The sequence below is a fragment of the Nilaparvata lugens genome, chromosome 2 (assembly GCF_014356525.2).
Source record: "Nilaparvata lugens isolate BPH chromosome 2, ASM1435652v1, whole genome shotgun sequence".
Classification (NCBI taxonomy): Eukaryota; Metazoa; Arthropoda; class Insecta; order Hemiptera; family Delphacidae; genus Nilaparvata; species Nilaparvata lugens.
In genome coordinates this window covers 11024558-11042507 of record NC_052505.1, presented here as the reverse complement: position 1 = coordinate 11042507, position 17950 = coordinate 11024558, and the positions used below count along the sequence as shown (strand labels likewise).

General features: G+C 36.1%; 1 protein-coding gene across 2 annotated transcripts in view; it reads right to left on the bottom strand.

The window, feature by feature from the left end:
- Positions 1 to 17950, bottom strand: part of LOC111049969 (Down syndrome cell adhesion molecule-like protein Dscam2) — a 244556-nt gene that overhangs the window by 173912 nt on the left and 52694 nt on the right. For both annotated transcript variants that reach the window (XR_005570419.1, XM_039420535.1), the window contains exon 2: positions 9579 to 9641. Coding sequence is in view for 1 of the 2 variants with exons in the window: in XM_039420535.1 (XP_039276469.1) it covers positions 9579 to 9633 (55 nt within the window). In the remaining variant the exon portion in view is untranslated. The remainder of the gene's footprint in view (positions 1 to 9578; positions 9642 to 17950) is intronic.

Here is a 17950-nt window from a genome sequence, read left to right as displayed (position 1 = left end):
AAATGATGCTCCATTCAGATAAAGATTGTGACATTGATTCACATTAGAGCCTGTGAGTCTAGAAACTAAGTAGATAAAGATTAGTCTGTAACTGATCTTCCTATCATATAACTAATGGGAAGATTATTTACAGGCTATATCAAAGCAAGAATTTATAATACAATGTTGCTTGCCCATTCATGCTGAAGGTCAATTTGGATAATATATCGCTATAAATGTATGAGAAGAATAAATGTCATGTACATTACGGGATCAAAGTTATTATTCTCTCACAGAAAAGTTCCACTCAAGTCGCCAGTTACAGAAATAACTATTGTCGTACAGTATCACAGTTCTCCTCATTCTACCTTAGATCCAATAATAGTGTTGATTGAAAAATTATAATTTGATAAAGTGATCAAGTAATACGTTATTACAGATGATTCTCACGAATATGAATATAATTGTGAGCTAGAAAACCTCCGTAGTCATTATCCATTAAAATTGAACCTTCCAGTTCAATAAAAACAATGTTTCACTGTGAAGGGTGTGATTTTTCATATTTATTACACTGCTCAAGCTGAAGATCAATAGCCATAGACTTGCAATATTGAAAAGCTAACGTCACTCAGACTTGGAAACCCGTTCACGATCAACCATGAAATGGCCATAAATCACCATCTGCATCGCCGACATGCGAGGAAATTCTGTGCATTTTCTTAGTTGTCTTTGTATTGTAGCCATGGATATGCAAAGGTTGGCTGAACATTCCATGCACTTTATGTTGCTCGTGTTGGTTATATGGCAGACCTCGTAATGAATTGCACAGGGCATAAACCATTTTACAACGGGCTTATCACTTTGATTGTCGTTTTACAGCGAACTGTAACTGCACGGCCGTTTTAAGTGCAGGCCAGGCAACAACTTGATGGCATAAAGCATTGTATCATTAGAAACCGACAGTAAAAATGATTGAACGTAGCGCAAGTTCAAGAATTAATCCAGTTGGAATGGATGATGTCATTGAAACGAATATTAAAGTAACAAACTTATGGCTTTCAGTCATTCTAAACCTAGTTTCGTAATGAATCTCCCCAAATTATACAATTATAATACTGTAATAACAGTTTGATGTGAGCTTTCAGAGTACTCATAAGTCATAAGTATCATCGGATGAAAATCCATATGCTGGTCTACATGTTTGAAAATTATAAAAAATCATCATCTCTGTATTCACGTGGGTAGGCTATTAATTAATTCTACTTTATACATAGCTCATGAGCCTACTCTACAAGGATGAAAATTTAAGTGCAAGTTGAAAGAACATTTTAAATTAGGACTTGACTCTATATCATCTAATATTAACTCTCCTAATCATCTTGCACCTCTATATTGTATCTATTGCTTTTATATAATAGGACTATCATGTAGCCCTATATAGGGTTTCCAAGTCTGAGTGACGTCAGCTTTTCAATATTGCAAGTCTATGGTTATTGATCTTTAGCTTGAGCAGTGTAATAAATATGAAAAATCACACCCTTCACAGTGAAACATTGTATCTATGGGCTACATGATAGTCCTATTATATAAAATCAGTAGTGAACTTTAATTTTTTTATGACCCGTCGGCTCCTACCAATGTTGAAAAAAGCAATCGCCAATATCAATATAGTGTGAATAATTAACAATTTTTATCAATTAAACAAAATAGGCTATATGGACCATAGCACATGCTGTTAGATAACACACAAAATGATACTTCTGGTTTATTTATTGTAGGGAAACGTCCGTAATACGAATTAGAATTGTATCACATCATATTGCTCGATTGATATGTGTGTTATTATCACTGTATGTTATATATTACTATTGAGGCGATGAGTCCACTACATTGGGAGTTGATAACAGACGAAAAGTGTGGGCTTCTAATACTCGTAAGATGGAAGAAATATTGGGCTGATCGAAAAGCCAGACAGCTTCAGAACCAATGACGATTTTAGTTGATTGACTCAAGTGGGTCCTATGTGGACAAAAAAGACAAAAAAAGATGGAAAATGGAACATTCCATTCTCTGTTCATACTATTGAATACATGAGTAAATTGGAATAACATACATCTTGGCTAGCCACTAACGCAACGTTGGTTCCTCATGTACAATTCGACTGTACAGCCGAAAACCTGAACTCAAGTTACATTCACTTCCGGAGCAGGTCTGCAGTAGTATGTGTGTTCTAGCAGCTATTACAGTCCGCCTGTCGAAAATGTCTGATGAAACGTTCCGTTACTGGCTCGCTCCAGTTTAAAAGAAATTTCAGCAGTACTTTCAGAAATTGACTCTTTCATGCGTTATTATTGTATTCTACTCCTTTAAGTGTTGAAGTACTGTTTAATATAAGTACTCAGCTCAGCCGTAGCCTCTGAGTACTCATCCTAGCCTGAGTCTAAGAAATAGACTAGTACTCACTCTAAACGATTCGAACACAAAATTAGTGTTTGTTCTATAAGAGTAGATAAAAAAGATTTTCATGCCATGGAAATGAATTGGAAGGATGTTACTATTGAATGGCTTCCATTCCACGCCACATAAGATGGATCGTTTTTGATGTACGTGGACATAAAGCGAAAGAGTACTTTCAGAAGACGACAGCGGTGGAAGCTTAGAATTTTTGAAAAGAGAATGCATAAGCCTGATTACTTATTTGAACAAGAGCGATTGTGCGGTGTATAAAATTCAGGGCTGTAACGATGTCTGTGAACGTGTCCGACTTATATTTTTTTGTCTGGTGGAGAAAACGGCGGAATGGTATGGAGAGAGCAAGAGACGGAATTATTCAGGGCCGTTTCCGGCGTACAAGCGGAGAAAGAATTGACGCGTTTAGCGCGACCGAGAATACGACTTGCAAAACGGAAGCGTTGAACGCACGAACGGACCGGCCAGACCGCCCCTAACCCCTCACAAACCTACCCACCCCTCATCATCATCCGAGCGTTTTGTATTCGCAAGACAAGACAAGAGTGAGTTTCGCGTTCCTATTTGCAAACCTCATGTTCATCTCGGAATTCACACAAAACTCACATACATAAACACTGCTTTCTAGCGGCGCGGCATTAGCATCCCTAATTTATGAGTGCTACTTCCGTTTGGCACAGTTCCTCTCGTGCTTGTCAAAGAAAGCATAGATGTTACTTTGTCACAGATACCGGAGGACAGTTGCAGATTTCATGAGTCTTCCTGAGATGATGTCATGGAGTCTCACTGTTTGCAGGTGATCAAATTGTTCAGGGGAAAGATTAAAATAAAGATGTGTAATTTCGTAGTGGCATATCATTAGATTCCCAACCACTCAATGAAGCCTTTTTAATATCTTTGTGGGATGATTTCAAAGTATATAAGGCCGATTTCTATAATGGTATTTGCTTTAAAATTATCTCGGTCTCTCTCTATGATTCGGTGTCCTCAAGGCCTTAGTGTTAATATTGTGGGATAATTACGTACTCTAAAAAGATTATGGATGACATCCACTCCATCAAGATCTCAGTCGATCAAATATCAGCCCGAGTATGCAAATTCAGTCCTGTTCAGTTTGTTAAGTCCTGTTGCTTTGAGAAAGTATAGTGATGCAGTATCATATATTTAATTCCATGATTATCAGAACATTTTGAATAATAAAACCTTATCGACAATTGAAAGCAAAAGTCCAACCCTTATCTTCAACCTTTGACTAAATGTTGCTTTAAGAAAGTTCGGTGGATACAGTATCATATATTTAATTCTATGATTATCAAAAATTTTGAATGATACAAGCTTATTATTGCCATTTAAAAACAAAATCCTAGCCCCTAATAATGTTCAACCATTGCCTAACTTATCCCTAATCCATTCCCATAAATCCCTAAATGGAGTGCAACGGTTAAGATGACTGTGTATCAGTTTGCAACAAATAAATCAGAATGGCGAACTGAATGGATCAACTTCCCATGTGTTTAGTATCTCAAGAAATGGGGTCAAAATAGTTCCTTGATGTACTGAGACCCTCCCAACATCATCGGTCATTTTGGGTTTGTGTCATGAAATGGCATCTCTGTAAAATAGGATGAAATATAATTTTCGAATTATGGATGTCGTTCAAAATTTATTAGAACAAAAATTATTCGAAATTCTTGCATCTGAGCTGAAAATCTGGGAAGCGGAAATAACAGAGAGTGCGAGAGGCTAGCCATCTGCGTCCGCCTTCTCAAGTGTTTTCCCTCTCTTCATCTCCCCAATGCACACTCTCTCATACTCCCTCACTCTCTCTCTCTCCCATGCACACTCTCTCTCCCACGTACACCCTCTCGTACTCTCTCATTCTCGTTCACCCTCTCATTCATTCTCAAAATACATTCTCCTTTTCTTTTGCTCGTTTCTCTGACTTCTACAAGCGCCTTCCATTGTGAAGTAGAGTACAATTTCCGCATTTCCATTTCTGAATATGTAGTAATCCGGCCGAAATCCAAGCCTTTCACTCTCGGCAGGCAGGCAGATGGTTAGCACAAATGTCTTGCGCTAACAAAGCTTAACGCTGCCCCACTGTATCTAGCACATTGTGCCTTCAATCCTTCTCACACCGAAGGATAACCTCAGCCTTTCGCAGGTTAGTTCATTTCTTCGACCAAACAATGCTCTCTGTATGATATATAATGCTCTCTATGATAGTGAAGGTGCATTCTTCTTCTGCTATATTGTTGCGCATATTTATCAATTCAATTCATTTTATTATTTGTCGCAGGCTAAGCAACGAAAAGCATTGACAATATTCATGTACATAAAACATAAAACTTTTAAATAATTGAATTTAACAAGAAAAAGATCAATTCAAGTCGAGCCATTTGAGATAGATGTGAACCGATAGATCTATGTCTACCGATAAATGTATCTATCAAAGAAAACTAATACGATGCTTTATTCTATGTTGTCCACATAAAGATCTAAACGATTGATGTCATAGAATATTGATAGATGTGAACCGAGCTTTAGATAATACTAACTGTCAGGCTCGCTTCGCTCGCCATATCCGTCTATCCAGGGGGCTCCGCCCCCTGGACCCCGACTGGATCGTCCAAGAATGAGATCAGCAGGCTCGCTTCGCCCTGAATTTTTAATTTGAGCATTTTTTTCATATGTTAGGACGATCCAGTCGGGGGTGCAGACTAAACGGATATGGCGAGCGAAGCGAGCCTGACGGCTAGTAATATAATATTCCCAGGAATAGCTCTGATTGGAGTAGCAGTGCCCAATCAATTTTTCCGCGATAAATGCATTTCAATCTTCTACTTGGTGCCAACCTAACAAAGTCAACTCAACTTAGTGCCAACCTGACAAAATTATTAATTTAGTTACCAGTCAACAACTGTTTCGAAGAGATACTCTCTCTAGATTATAGTTCTATATTAACATATGGTATGGACATTTTTAAATTATAATTAAGAGAATAAGAAGAATATACATGCTAAAAGATGAACTTTAAACCCTTAAAAACCACCCTTAGAGTTAAAATATTGTCAAAAGATTTATTAGTGCGCCTCTAAAGGGCCAACTGAACATACCTACCAAATTTGAACGTTTTTGGTCCGGTAGATTTTTAGTTCTGCGAGTGAGTGAGTGAGTCAGTCAGTCAGTGAGTGAGTGAGTGCCATTTCGCTTTTACATAATATATAGATAACAAAATTTAACTAGATATTAGATACTAGACAAAATATAAATACATAATATAACAAACTATTCACCAAACTGATTTCATTTTCTTAGAACGATTGATTGTCCTGTCAGCTCCTCAAAATTCAATAGGTAAGTTCTCTTTTTGTTTACTTCTGATTTGCCAAGTTAAAATGAAATCATATCAATTCAAGTTGTCGGAATATCATTGAGGCAAATCAATATCATCAATATATTATAGTCAAGTGAAATCAATATCGCGAATATCAGTCAAGCAGCGACTTCAGAGAGAGAGAGACTTGATTTGTGATATTCCCAACTGTCCAAAACTCATTATTGATTGAAAAACCAGATTATTGATTTTGAGAATTGAAATCTACACTGGAAATATTGTGATAATTCAAGAACCTACCCGAGTGAGCGAGAATTCTCTTTAAAAATCACCTAGTTGGTTATTACAACGGTTCAGGAGATATATATTCAATAACTCAATTATATTCCAAAAACAGTTTTAGTAGAAGATGGTTAAGTATTATATAATTCAATTGAAGCTTACGGAAGGAGAAGAGAAGAGAATAAGTAGCTTTTGAAAATGAGTTGAAGTGCTTGAAAATGTAAGCTCTGAGATGATTTTTCATCAAATTAATTTGCATAGTATATCGTGTAATATATTGGATATTGTTCAACATATTGTATACACCATAAATATTGTATATTGTATTTATACATTTATGTGTTATTGTATTGTATTTGAGGCCGGTCTCATCTACGTACTGCTATCTGATTTCCTGAATATTAAAGACCTGAGAGTGAATGTAATAGGCCCACTGTGATTATTGGAGATCAAATCTTCGCTATTCCTCACGAAATTTTCTTGAGAGCTTCATTGTAATTCACAAGTTCTGCTCTTAACAGATTGTTTCAGAATTCCGATCGAAGCTGTAAATAAATTGACGGCTTTACGTTTGCCTGCTCGCGCATAATATTCGGTAGTTGCCCTCCCTTCAGCTACGTAAAGACTGATACTCTCCGCGCAGAATTGCTTCTATAAAATATATAGACTACATATTCCCGCATAAAATCAATCTCTCAACTTATCAGGTACGAACAGGTCTTATGGCGACGCTTCCAGCAGCAAATTTATAAAACTCAGACACGTTCTTCTTTCTTATGAACTTTGATCCCAAAACAGAATTTCCCGAAATAGGATACACATCTTGGAAAATTCTCTCTCAAGAATGCTAGTATATTCTATTCTTTCTATTTGGCTATCATAATTGATTTTCCCCAATAATTACATGCTATTTGGAGTTAGGTTCTATAATAAGCTAGTTCTAGTATCAGTTAACTAACAACAGGGCCGAATTTAGCAATTCGGCTCCACTAGGCCCAATATTTTTCCCGCCCTTATTCTTCCTATGTTATTCTCCTATGACATTGTTCTAAAATCCATAGCAGGCGTATTATGTTAATCACTGTACACCATATATCACAATGCAAATTCATGACTATTGTTATTGTTTTAAAGAATATACAGATTTGTTCACTTCTTGAATTGTTTAGAAAAATAATTAATGCTAACGGAGAGAGGCAGAACCAATTGAAGACACAAAAACAATGGGAGTGACTATCCAACGAACAGTCTCATTGGACAATGACTGGCATGTGATATTCTCAAGCAGCTTGCTTCCTATTGGTAGTGAACTGTGAAGTTAAAATGGCGAATAATCGATCCATTGACCAATCAGACAGCTTCTTTGCTTTGGAGGCGTGGACATCTAATTCAGTCACTCTTGCACGTTATTTGAATCATCTTCCATGTTATTTGCACTCATAAATTCCATGTTATTGACCTGAAAAATTTGTATTCAAAGATAGGAATACAATGAAAGGGTTATTGATTTATTCAAGAGCTATTGATTGATGAATTGCCTTTATTGGGGTGGAGTTAGGACTCCTGGTCCTCTCTGCCACACAATTCTAGTGTGACTGAACTAGAAAAGCTCAAATTTGATTCCAAGACTATTTCTAACAAGGTTTCTACTAAGTCAGCCTGGAATTTTTAGAATTTTCATGGCATCTTGGAACGACATAGAGATTAATAGCCTACTATTTTATTCGAAGAAATTCAATAACGCTCCAATTATTTAATCAACCTTGAATGTTTAAAATCTTCATGTCTTTTTAAAACAAGAGGGGAATAAATCCTGACTATTGAAAACTTGTAAGAACGCAGAACTTTACTAATATCATCTAAATATTGTGATGATATTGGTTGTACTATGAATATTTCCATTCCTTAAACATTTTTGGACTTGTGTGAACAAGACTAATATGATCGTAATGATATTGATATGTTTTAACCGATTCGATAAGGAATGAGGCGACTCCCATATCTTACTGAATGAACATTTGAAAATTTATGGCGTTTGAAAACGTTATAATTGTTCCACACTTCTGTAGGTTTCAAAGTTCTATAATGAATGATTCCACCATTATAATGGGAAGCATCGACCAACATTTTTGTTTCAAGAAGTTTCTGGCTTTCAAAGCTTGCTTCATTGTGACGATAGCTACCTTCCTGCACAAGGCTAAGTATCTCACACAAAGTTCCAAACTTTCTGTTCCGTTGTCGATCCAAGAACAAGATAATAAACTCCCTAGTAGTAAACATTCCATCGCTATCCAACTTATCTGGTTAGAATAATTCTTAACTAGTTCCATCGATTCTATCCAATATACTGTAGTTTGAAATTTCTTATAATCATAATTTATTTGTCATATTATCTATCATATCTCTATACTGTGTGAATTTTCATCTGAGTTATAGTTGAAAAATATCGAAATTCATGTATTATTTGTCATAGTAGTGCGTATGATTCCACCATAATTTGTGCACGGCCATAATAATTTCCTCTAATTTATGAATATTTTGACTGATTCTAAAAAAGCCAAGAGTACTATAATATGAGCTTATTGTATTGGTATAATTATAGAGAGAACATAGCATAAGAATTATTAATTTAATGGGCAAGGTGCTTATGTGCCAAATTTTACTGTTACATCAAGCCGATAATCCACATAGTTCTTCGTAAAGATATGTGACGTTGGACGTCTCTCATACTCTTAGACCAGTTATATAATAGACACGCTGGGGAGTCTAGCCTCTGAAGCCAACATCTACTGCCAAATCCACCCATCTTGACGTCACAACCAAGCTAACAACAATGCATAGAATAACAACAATGTAAGTTAAACACCACAAACACTTACACAACAAACTCAAAAAAGTTTTCTATAATACTTTACGATGCGTGACGTCACTGTTGTGACGTTAAGATGGGTGGATTTGGCAGTAGATGTTGGCTTCATCGACTTTCAGTATGAATATACAATGAGCCGTGTCTATTCTATAACTGGTCTAAGATCATGCTATGCTTTCATACACACTCACGCAAATCAATGAAGTAATAATCGAGAGCAGGCGACAATAATCGACAATATTATCGGCTTGACATAATAATGGAATTTGGAATATGAAGGACCTATACCATGGAATATACCCGAATGCTATATTCTTTTCCCTAAAACAGGGCAGTATTCTAGTTAAGATTTGTGCCATACTGAGGTGCAGTCGAATATTCTTTTATGTGGAAAATTGGCTGGAATTTAATCCTTTACCAATATAGAAGGCTGAATCAATGAGTCTTTATCTTCACAAACAATATTCTTATAAATTTAAGTCAAAATAGAATAGCTCATTATTCTCTAACTAGGTGCTGTGAAAATATTGATCGAAGAAAAATGTGAAGTTTAATAGTTTTAAAGTATGACTTTTCTCTGTCATGCGTCGTAAAAAGTAGTAGTATGTTGAAGAGATACGAGAAGTGCAATCTCGAACTCACCTCTTTCCGGAGCACAGAAGAGAGAGATGGCGAGAAAGCTCCAAAAAAGTGGCATTCCGAAGCCTGAAACAAGCGAGACAATAAATTTAAGAATGAAGCGGAAACTTCTCTTTCATTACATGGCTTATTAAGTCGAAGTAAATTACCCGTCACATGATTTATCATGCTGGCGGGAATGGAGTGTTGTAGTTACTCTCATGGCAATAATAAAAGTTGAAGCAGATTGTTTGGCACTGTTGTTGGCCGACTTATGGCCTGGTCGAAAGTGGCGATTCCTTTCGTACGACTAGACGATTTTCTCATTAGACTCTTCATACCTCATAGAGTCTTAACGATTCGCCTAGACTGGAACACGGCGTTGAAAAATGGAACGAATTACTCCTTCCAGATTGAATTTCCCACTTCCAAGATGGCTGGAAAATTACATCGATTTCACTTCTGCTGATCGACTAAGCCTTCATAAATCATCTTCAACTTGAATCGCAATATTCCACCTGGGTATGAGGAGATTGGCCATGAATTTTGAGCCAGTTGAATCTTACTTGAGAGTTCTAATTAAGGGAAGTCAAGTGATCCCGATCTTGTTATATTCATCAGACTGCTAAGTACTTCTCAAGTGATGTTTGAAGCTCTACAAAGTTCATAATCCAAAGCTCTGAGTCGAAATCAAACTGCTCGTTGGTGGAGATCAAATTAATAAATCCGTTCTTATCATTCATTCTAATCAATCCAACAATGCGTTTGAAAAATGAAAACAACTTGATATTTGATGTGGATACTATGAATATTTACCACAACAACACAGTAACCTAACTTTACAGCTTTTTGTGTCGTGTGATGGATCAGTCAAGTTCTATTAAATTCCATACACAAAAAAGGCAACTCCAATATTTTGTTGCATCATCTGTCGAAGAATGTATCACTCTGTATCAATGTATTTATCACTTCCCAGCCATACCAAACATGATTACTTGAATTTTAGAAATTTTCTAGGAATTTTTCATATTGTGAAAAACTCGTAAAATAGGCTGAGAAACTAGGACGATCAATTTCAATGTTCTATTAGCATTTTAGAAGCCTCAGATGTTTTGTTGGGTCGACAAAAATAATGCATGTGGTACACGTTTCTCTAACAAATTTCTTATAGAGGTCTCACGCCGCAAATTCTTCAGCATGTTGTATAGAGTAGAGAGTGGACATGAAATGATTGATGATGCTTTCAAGGATCACAAAAACTGCTAAGTCATTGCATACGGCTTTTGAATAGGTACTCGGCAGCCACCCTCGTGATGTCAACTTTGCATGATGACAGAGTTTTGCTGATAAATTGATGCCGTCGACGTTATCAATGGTTGGTGTACTCGCAAGGTAAGAGGTCACCCGTCAACGTTTTTAGAAATAGAATATTTTTTCGCTGCAGAAGGAAGTTATGGTTTCTGAATGAGGTTCATTCAACTGAGAACCATTTCAAAGTAAGTTACTATTTTCAATAGTGATAGTAATAGAAGACCCACTGGTGAATATCAATAGAGGGTAAAATAAACAGACTGTTTCGTGATTCTCTAGGAATAAATCTGAGACCCGGTTACATATCATGCCATTGATATAATGTGTACGAGACTAGTGCCGGTTGCACAAAAGTTTTTTGAATTTTAATCTTGACTAATTTCACGAGAACCAGAGAAGGATTTTTTTCAAATATTCGTTCAAGTAAAATAAATCACGATTAAAATTTAACCAGCTTTTGTGGAACCGGCACTAGTGTCGTTCTCATCATATCAATGGCATGATGGAAGAATAAGAATTTTATACTTGTTCGGAATATTTATACTGTAATGAACGGATATGTTCGTAGATTCTTTATTAGCAAGAATATAAAAGATAGCACCTCTGTAGGTTGTATAACTTGAAATTTGTTCACTATTTGACTCCATCATGACACAGATGTGTCATGATAAAGATGTGTGGATGCTATGATAAAGCCGTTCATAAATTTTAGAAAGAAAAACAAGTGGATTTTAGCTGCAAAGGGATATTCAACAAGATTGGCTAGAAACCTGATTACTGAAGTTTTAAAGAGCTCAACTTGATTGATAAACCAAAATGTTTCATTCCGGAAAACTTGTGGGAGATTCATTTCTAATAAAACATTTATAAAGTTTTTCTATAACAGCAATGAATATTGAATTCTTCTCATGTCCTTTGGCACAAATTTTCTCTACAATATTCTATCAATTTATTCACAGAAATCGGTTTGAAAATAACAGGCATTTATATATAATCCCAAAACTATTCTCTATACAAATCAAATTACTCTGGAGAGAACAAATTATTGAACAATTTGGAAATATCCAAATCAACAATTCAATGGAATAGAATTGAAGAAGTAGAGTGAATTGTTGGGGTCTGAAATAGAGGTTAGTAGAAAAAGAGAGACTCCTGTCTTGTATTGGTGAAGAAGTGAGTGCAATGGGTGATGTAAGTGAGTTGGGACACTCTCCTTCCATTGAGGAACTCTAAATCATTGCCTGGCGGCATAGGGGAATCGGGGATGTGAGGGGTAAGTGATGTCGAGCTGGGGCAGGGAGGTTAGGGATGAGAGAGGAGAGGGGATTTTGATCCAGGTTGGTGCAATCGAAAAAGAAAAATGGATTGGTGGCGTAATGCGTGCTGAAGTGGAGAGCCGTGTCGTCCGCTTCTTTATATACGATTTCCAGCGCCGGTCACATCCATGTCACGTGATCGCCAGTTGTGACACCGCTACAAATATATATTTTCTGAAAAGCGGAGAGAACATAGATATGGAATATAGTTCATCCATTGGGCCTAGGCCTGTAAATAGTCTAGGACAGCGGACTACCCTCGAGGGACTTCAGCCAACAAAAATGTCCATTGGCAACTCATAATCGGCACAATCACCAAAATGACCTGTCCGGTCTCTTATCAAAGTTTATTTCCAGTTTGAGATCTATCAAAAAGTCATTGAGAGATTACTGTTGCTATTATCATGATGTAGTAATGTAGAGGTATTCTATCATTAGAATCAATAATTTATCAATACAATTATTACAATGATCTGTAATAATATATATTATAATCTGTAAGATTACAAGGTTGTACTCCTTGAGAATAATATTATTGACAAGTGAAGAATAAATTTTTAATTAACCAATGTCAGAAATCCGAAAAAATACTTGGAAGATTGATGATTTCAATAATATTAAACTAAAAAGAGCATTTTTAGACGAAAATTTACAACTACAAGCTTCACTATAATAGCTTGAAAACGACTGTTTATAGGCTACTGTCGAAACCACCAATTAATAAGCAAAATTTGATAATATTAGTTTCGGTTGCTACTCCATTCTCTCTAATAAACTGAACGCTCAAAAATTTCAAAGTAGAATAATTATATAGTATCGATAAAGCTCTACGATTTGTCATTAACTGTTGACCAATGAGGGTTGAGCTCTACTAATTTTGGTTGAGAAAAGACATGCCCAAGTATAGCAAATATGGTCATGAGAACTGTTCGACAACAACCAATGAGAAGAAACTTCATAACTAACAAAACCAAATGAATGATATGAGAACGAATGGAGGAATATACTATTCGAAAACCATAACCAGTAAACATAGAGAAGCAAGAACTACAACTCAAATAAGGTGGAAGAATATTGAAGGGAAAAGCCAAGGTGGAATTCGCCCGACCATTGCTAGAAATCAGAACTTGTCATAGCAATTCAGTCTAAGGTATTAAGGACACTGAACCAATTGAACAGTATGCTGTGAGTAATGGATGCGTGACAGAAAATCACGAGAAAAACCTTTTTCAAAACTTCATCTCCAATTTCCGATGACAAAAATGAGGATACATGAAGCACTTTGGTGAGCTGATGAAACGCTGGATGCAGCTCCCCCCAGCAATCAACATTCTCACTTCTTTTCAATTAAAAATTGCAAACTGAAGCTGATTGATGTTTGACAGGGCAACTGCTAAATGAAGACCGAGCCCAATCGATCCGTACACTTGTACTAGCCAATCAATCGACATCGTTTTAAATGAGCAGTATCCTAAACAATCATGTATGGTCTCTGGAATAATGCAACTCTGAATTCGAATCGGTAGCCAATATTATTGTGCCTCCATTGCGAAACCTACATGGATAGAATATTCCAGGTTTCAATGTATCGATAAATAAAAATGAAGACCTGGCTTCAGCCTCTTGAAACCTAGATTGAAATTGGAACGATCAATTCTATCATGCTATATAAAACTCATTACAGAAACTGTAAAACTGTGCCTGATCAATTGCCATTTCAATCCAAGTAATTTTGTCCATCTACCCACTTCATCTGCTGTATTGTTTGAAATTCCTTGAAGTTTGACTTGATAAAGAACCCTCATCTTTCACACTGCTGCTCTAAAGAGAACGTAAGTGGACTTTCCAGCTGGTTTGATTCCACAATGATTAAGATTCTGAAAGACTCCAATTGACATTCCAATCCAAGTAATTCTGTCCATCTGCCCACTTGATGTGCTGTATTGTCTGAAATTCCTTGAAGTTTGACTTGACAAAGAACCCTCATCTTTCACATTGCTGCTCTAAAGAGAACGTGAGTACACTTTCCAGCTGGTTTGATTTCGCAATGATTGAAATTCTGAAAGACTTCAATTTTGAGTTCTGGAGCAGAGTGATAATTATTGATGAAATGAAATGATAATAATTGATAAATTCACATATTTATCTGGCCAGATAGCCGAGATGACTGAAGGCGTTGCACCCTACAATTTAACAGCGCTACTTGGTCGTGGGTTCGAATCCCGTCGGTAGGCATGGACCATTCCATCGGATGACCTTTATCAACCATTATCCATTCATGAGCAGAATATTCTGATGTGGGCGTCATAAGCAATAGTGAACAAACATTCTGGAGTTCTAGTTATCAGCCCTTATTAAACAGGAGGATGAAAATTAAGCTTTCTAGGGTTTTTGTAAAAAGTGGAACGTTGTTGATGATTTTTGATGATTGCAATCATTGTACTTCCTCTGTCTCTATGAAATATAATCACAATCTTTGAGCCTTCAATAGCTAAGATGAGGTATTTGGTATACTACCATCTGCAGACTCAACGATTCTCATGTCTAATGTGAATAGAAATCATGATTTTTCACAAATAATTCTGAAAAGGGTGTAATTTCGCGCTCATCCGAGAAGACTTCTCACAGCTAGATTAGCAGGCTCAGTAATGGAAATGGCCTTCTCTCCAAGCTGAATTATTCATCTAGATTATTGCTGTTGATCTTGCCAGTTGAGAGAAGTTCTTTGCTAAAAATGCAATTTTTTATCTCCAAAGGCTCAGAAAGAATTGGAGAGAGCAGACGAAATTGAAGTTAATAAGAAGAGAAGAAAGATCAAGGCTCGGTGAGCATAATGAATTCAAGAAAATACTGAGAAAGGAGCAGAAACTGAGTTAATGGACGAAGGAAGGCGAAAAGCTAAAGAGGGAAGGACGAGAGAGCTTATAAGAAGGGTTAGAAAAGTTCTCCGCAGGTTTAATTGTGTTTCAAGGGTCAGCTCACTGGAGATGTGATCGCTTCAAATTAAGACAGGAGACGGCATTCTCTCTGCTTCAATCTTAATAAATAATAAAAAACAAGCAAGCTTTTCGTCTTCACTGCGACTGACAAATGAGTCTGGGGACTTGACAATAGATAAGAGCAGCAGCATCTCAATCATCATTTTGCATCCAATTACCGCAATCACGTTGCAATTCATCTTGATTCTTATCGCAGCTTCTCATTGTTTATCAAGTTTGAATTATGAAGTAGCTGATTTACACGAAAAGTGGAAGGCCAATCGACATAGAAAATTATGTTGAAATATTAGAATGAATCAAAATTGTATGGTGAATGAAATTTGATAACAGTGATTTACTCTGACGATACAATCAAGGCTATTGACAATATTCACGCCCTTAGATGTTAGGGTCTACCACATTCAAATGTCTTGTCCACTTGTATGTCTAGTTGATAGAAAAATATTAAAAACATTAAGTACCCCTCTATTTAAAACATTTCAAATAACTAGCTTCGGCCTTTGGCCAGTTGATATAAATGCTGTCCATGACAATAAATACAACATGTATAATAATCTTTTGAAAATGTCAAAGAAATGAAGTTAGAAACTTGGTCTGTTGATATTCTCTACTCTCAAATTTCAATGGAATATTTGTTAGTTTTTGAATACATGATAATATGTTAGTCGGGGCCGGAATTCAGAATAGATCGGGTAAGCTGGGGCCTTTGAGGGCAATCTCACGGGGTGGGGGGGGGGTCAGATAGCGATGAAAAAAGTAATTGAAATATTTATAAATTTAAATGAATAGTCATATATTGGCACTAGCCGTCAGGCTCGCTTCGCTCGCCATATCCGTTTAGCCAGGGGGCTCCGCCCCCTGGACCACCGACTGGATCGACCAAGAATGAAATTCTCTCAAAGCGAAAACTCGCTTTGCTCGCCTGCATTTTTCATTTGAGCATTTTTATCATATGTTAGTCGGGGGCCAGACTAAACGTCTGGCTAAACGGATATGGCGAGCGAAGCGAGCCTGACGGCTAGTAATATAATATTCCCAGGATTGAAGTAGCAGTGCCCAATCAATTTTTCCGCGATAAATGCATTAATTTAAATCTTCAACTTGGTGCCAACCTAACAAAGTCAACTCAACATAATGCCAACCTGACAAAATTATTAATTTAGTTGCCAGTTAACAACTATTTCGAAGAGGTGCTCTATCTAGATTATAGTTCTATAGAAACATATGATATGGAAATTTCAATTATAATTAAGAGATTGGGAGAAGAAGAATAAACATGCTAAAAGACGAACTTTAAACCCTTAAAAACAACCCTTAGAGTTAAAATATTGCTAAAAGATTTCTTAGTGCGCCTCTAAAGGGCCAACTGAACATACCTACCAAATTTGAACGTTTTTGGTCCGGTAGATTTTTAGTACTGCGAGTGAGTGAGTGAGTGAGTGAGTGAGTGAGTCAGTCAGTCAGTCAGTCAATGAGTGACTGCCATTTAGCTTTTATTATATATATATATATATATATATATATATATACAATATAGAATATATACAATTTCTTTTGTTCAATTTATCCAGAAATCAAGCTAATACAGAATTCAGATTTTGAAGTTCTCTGGAACAAATTATTGATGGTGAAGAGTCTATTTTTCAATTATCAACTTCCAAAGATGATTATTGAGACAATTCAATTGTAGAAGATTAGAAATAGAATCAAAGATTGAGGTTTCAAAGTATTCAGCCCAACTAGTTCTTGAAGGATTTTCTATTCTATTCTACTTGTTAATTAATAGAATTTACAATACTAATTTAACAATAACTGAAGTTACTATATAAAAAGTATTGCCTACTGAAAATAATAATTACGGTCATTCAATAAACTCAAACAAATGAATAACTATTTTTGTAGAGCATACAAAACTCATCGAATAGACTTCCATCTACCGGACAAACACAGTACTACGTCCAATTATGTTCAACAACTCTTCCACCAATCACAAGCGACTAGCTTCGATCTAGCTCTCCCTTCAATCCTATTGGTCGATTACAAATTTCAAACGTCATATACTCCATTTTGTGCGAGTGAGTTAGCAATTCCAACCAACCAAGAACGACAAGAATAATATATATTTTTGTTTCAATAGTGAACGCGGTTGAGTAAGTGACAAAATGCTCTTTCTAATCAGTTGAAGAATTCAATCTTAATGTTGGTTAGAACAGTAACTTGTGAGAAACAGCTTGCGTGAATGGTACAGTGACAGAAAAATGTTAAATAATTTGAATTATATAGTTATTGAATGCTGTTAAAGTGATTTGGCAAAAGAATCCAGTGAAAAAGGAACTAAATTTATTCCAACCACGAGATGTAGGGATAAAATAAGAGTGGTGTTATCAATTATGTTATTTGCAATGTGTGAAGCAATAATAATTATCATTGTAATAGGAATAGGAATAGGAATAGGAATAGGAATAGGAATAGGAATAGGAATAGGAATAGGAATAATAGGAATATAATTACCTAATATAATACCTATAGCAATTGTTCAATGAACGTAATTTCAAGTAGTAGACGAGAAGCCGGCACAAACTATTGGGCCTAGATGCGCCAAGAAGGTTAATCTGGCCATGATGTTGGTAAATAAATAATAATTACAGGAACGGTTTTGTTCCTTATCAAACTAATTGGTCACGCATGATTCCCCAAATACTTATGCTTCTCCAGATATATTATTTCACGATAGCATTCCTACCCAATATTGAATAATATTTTGAATGTG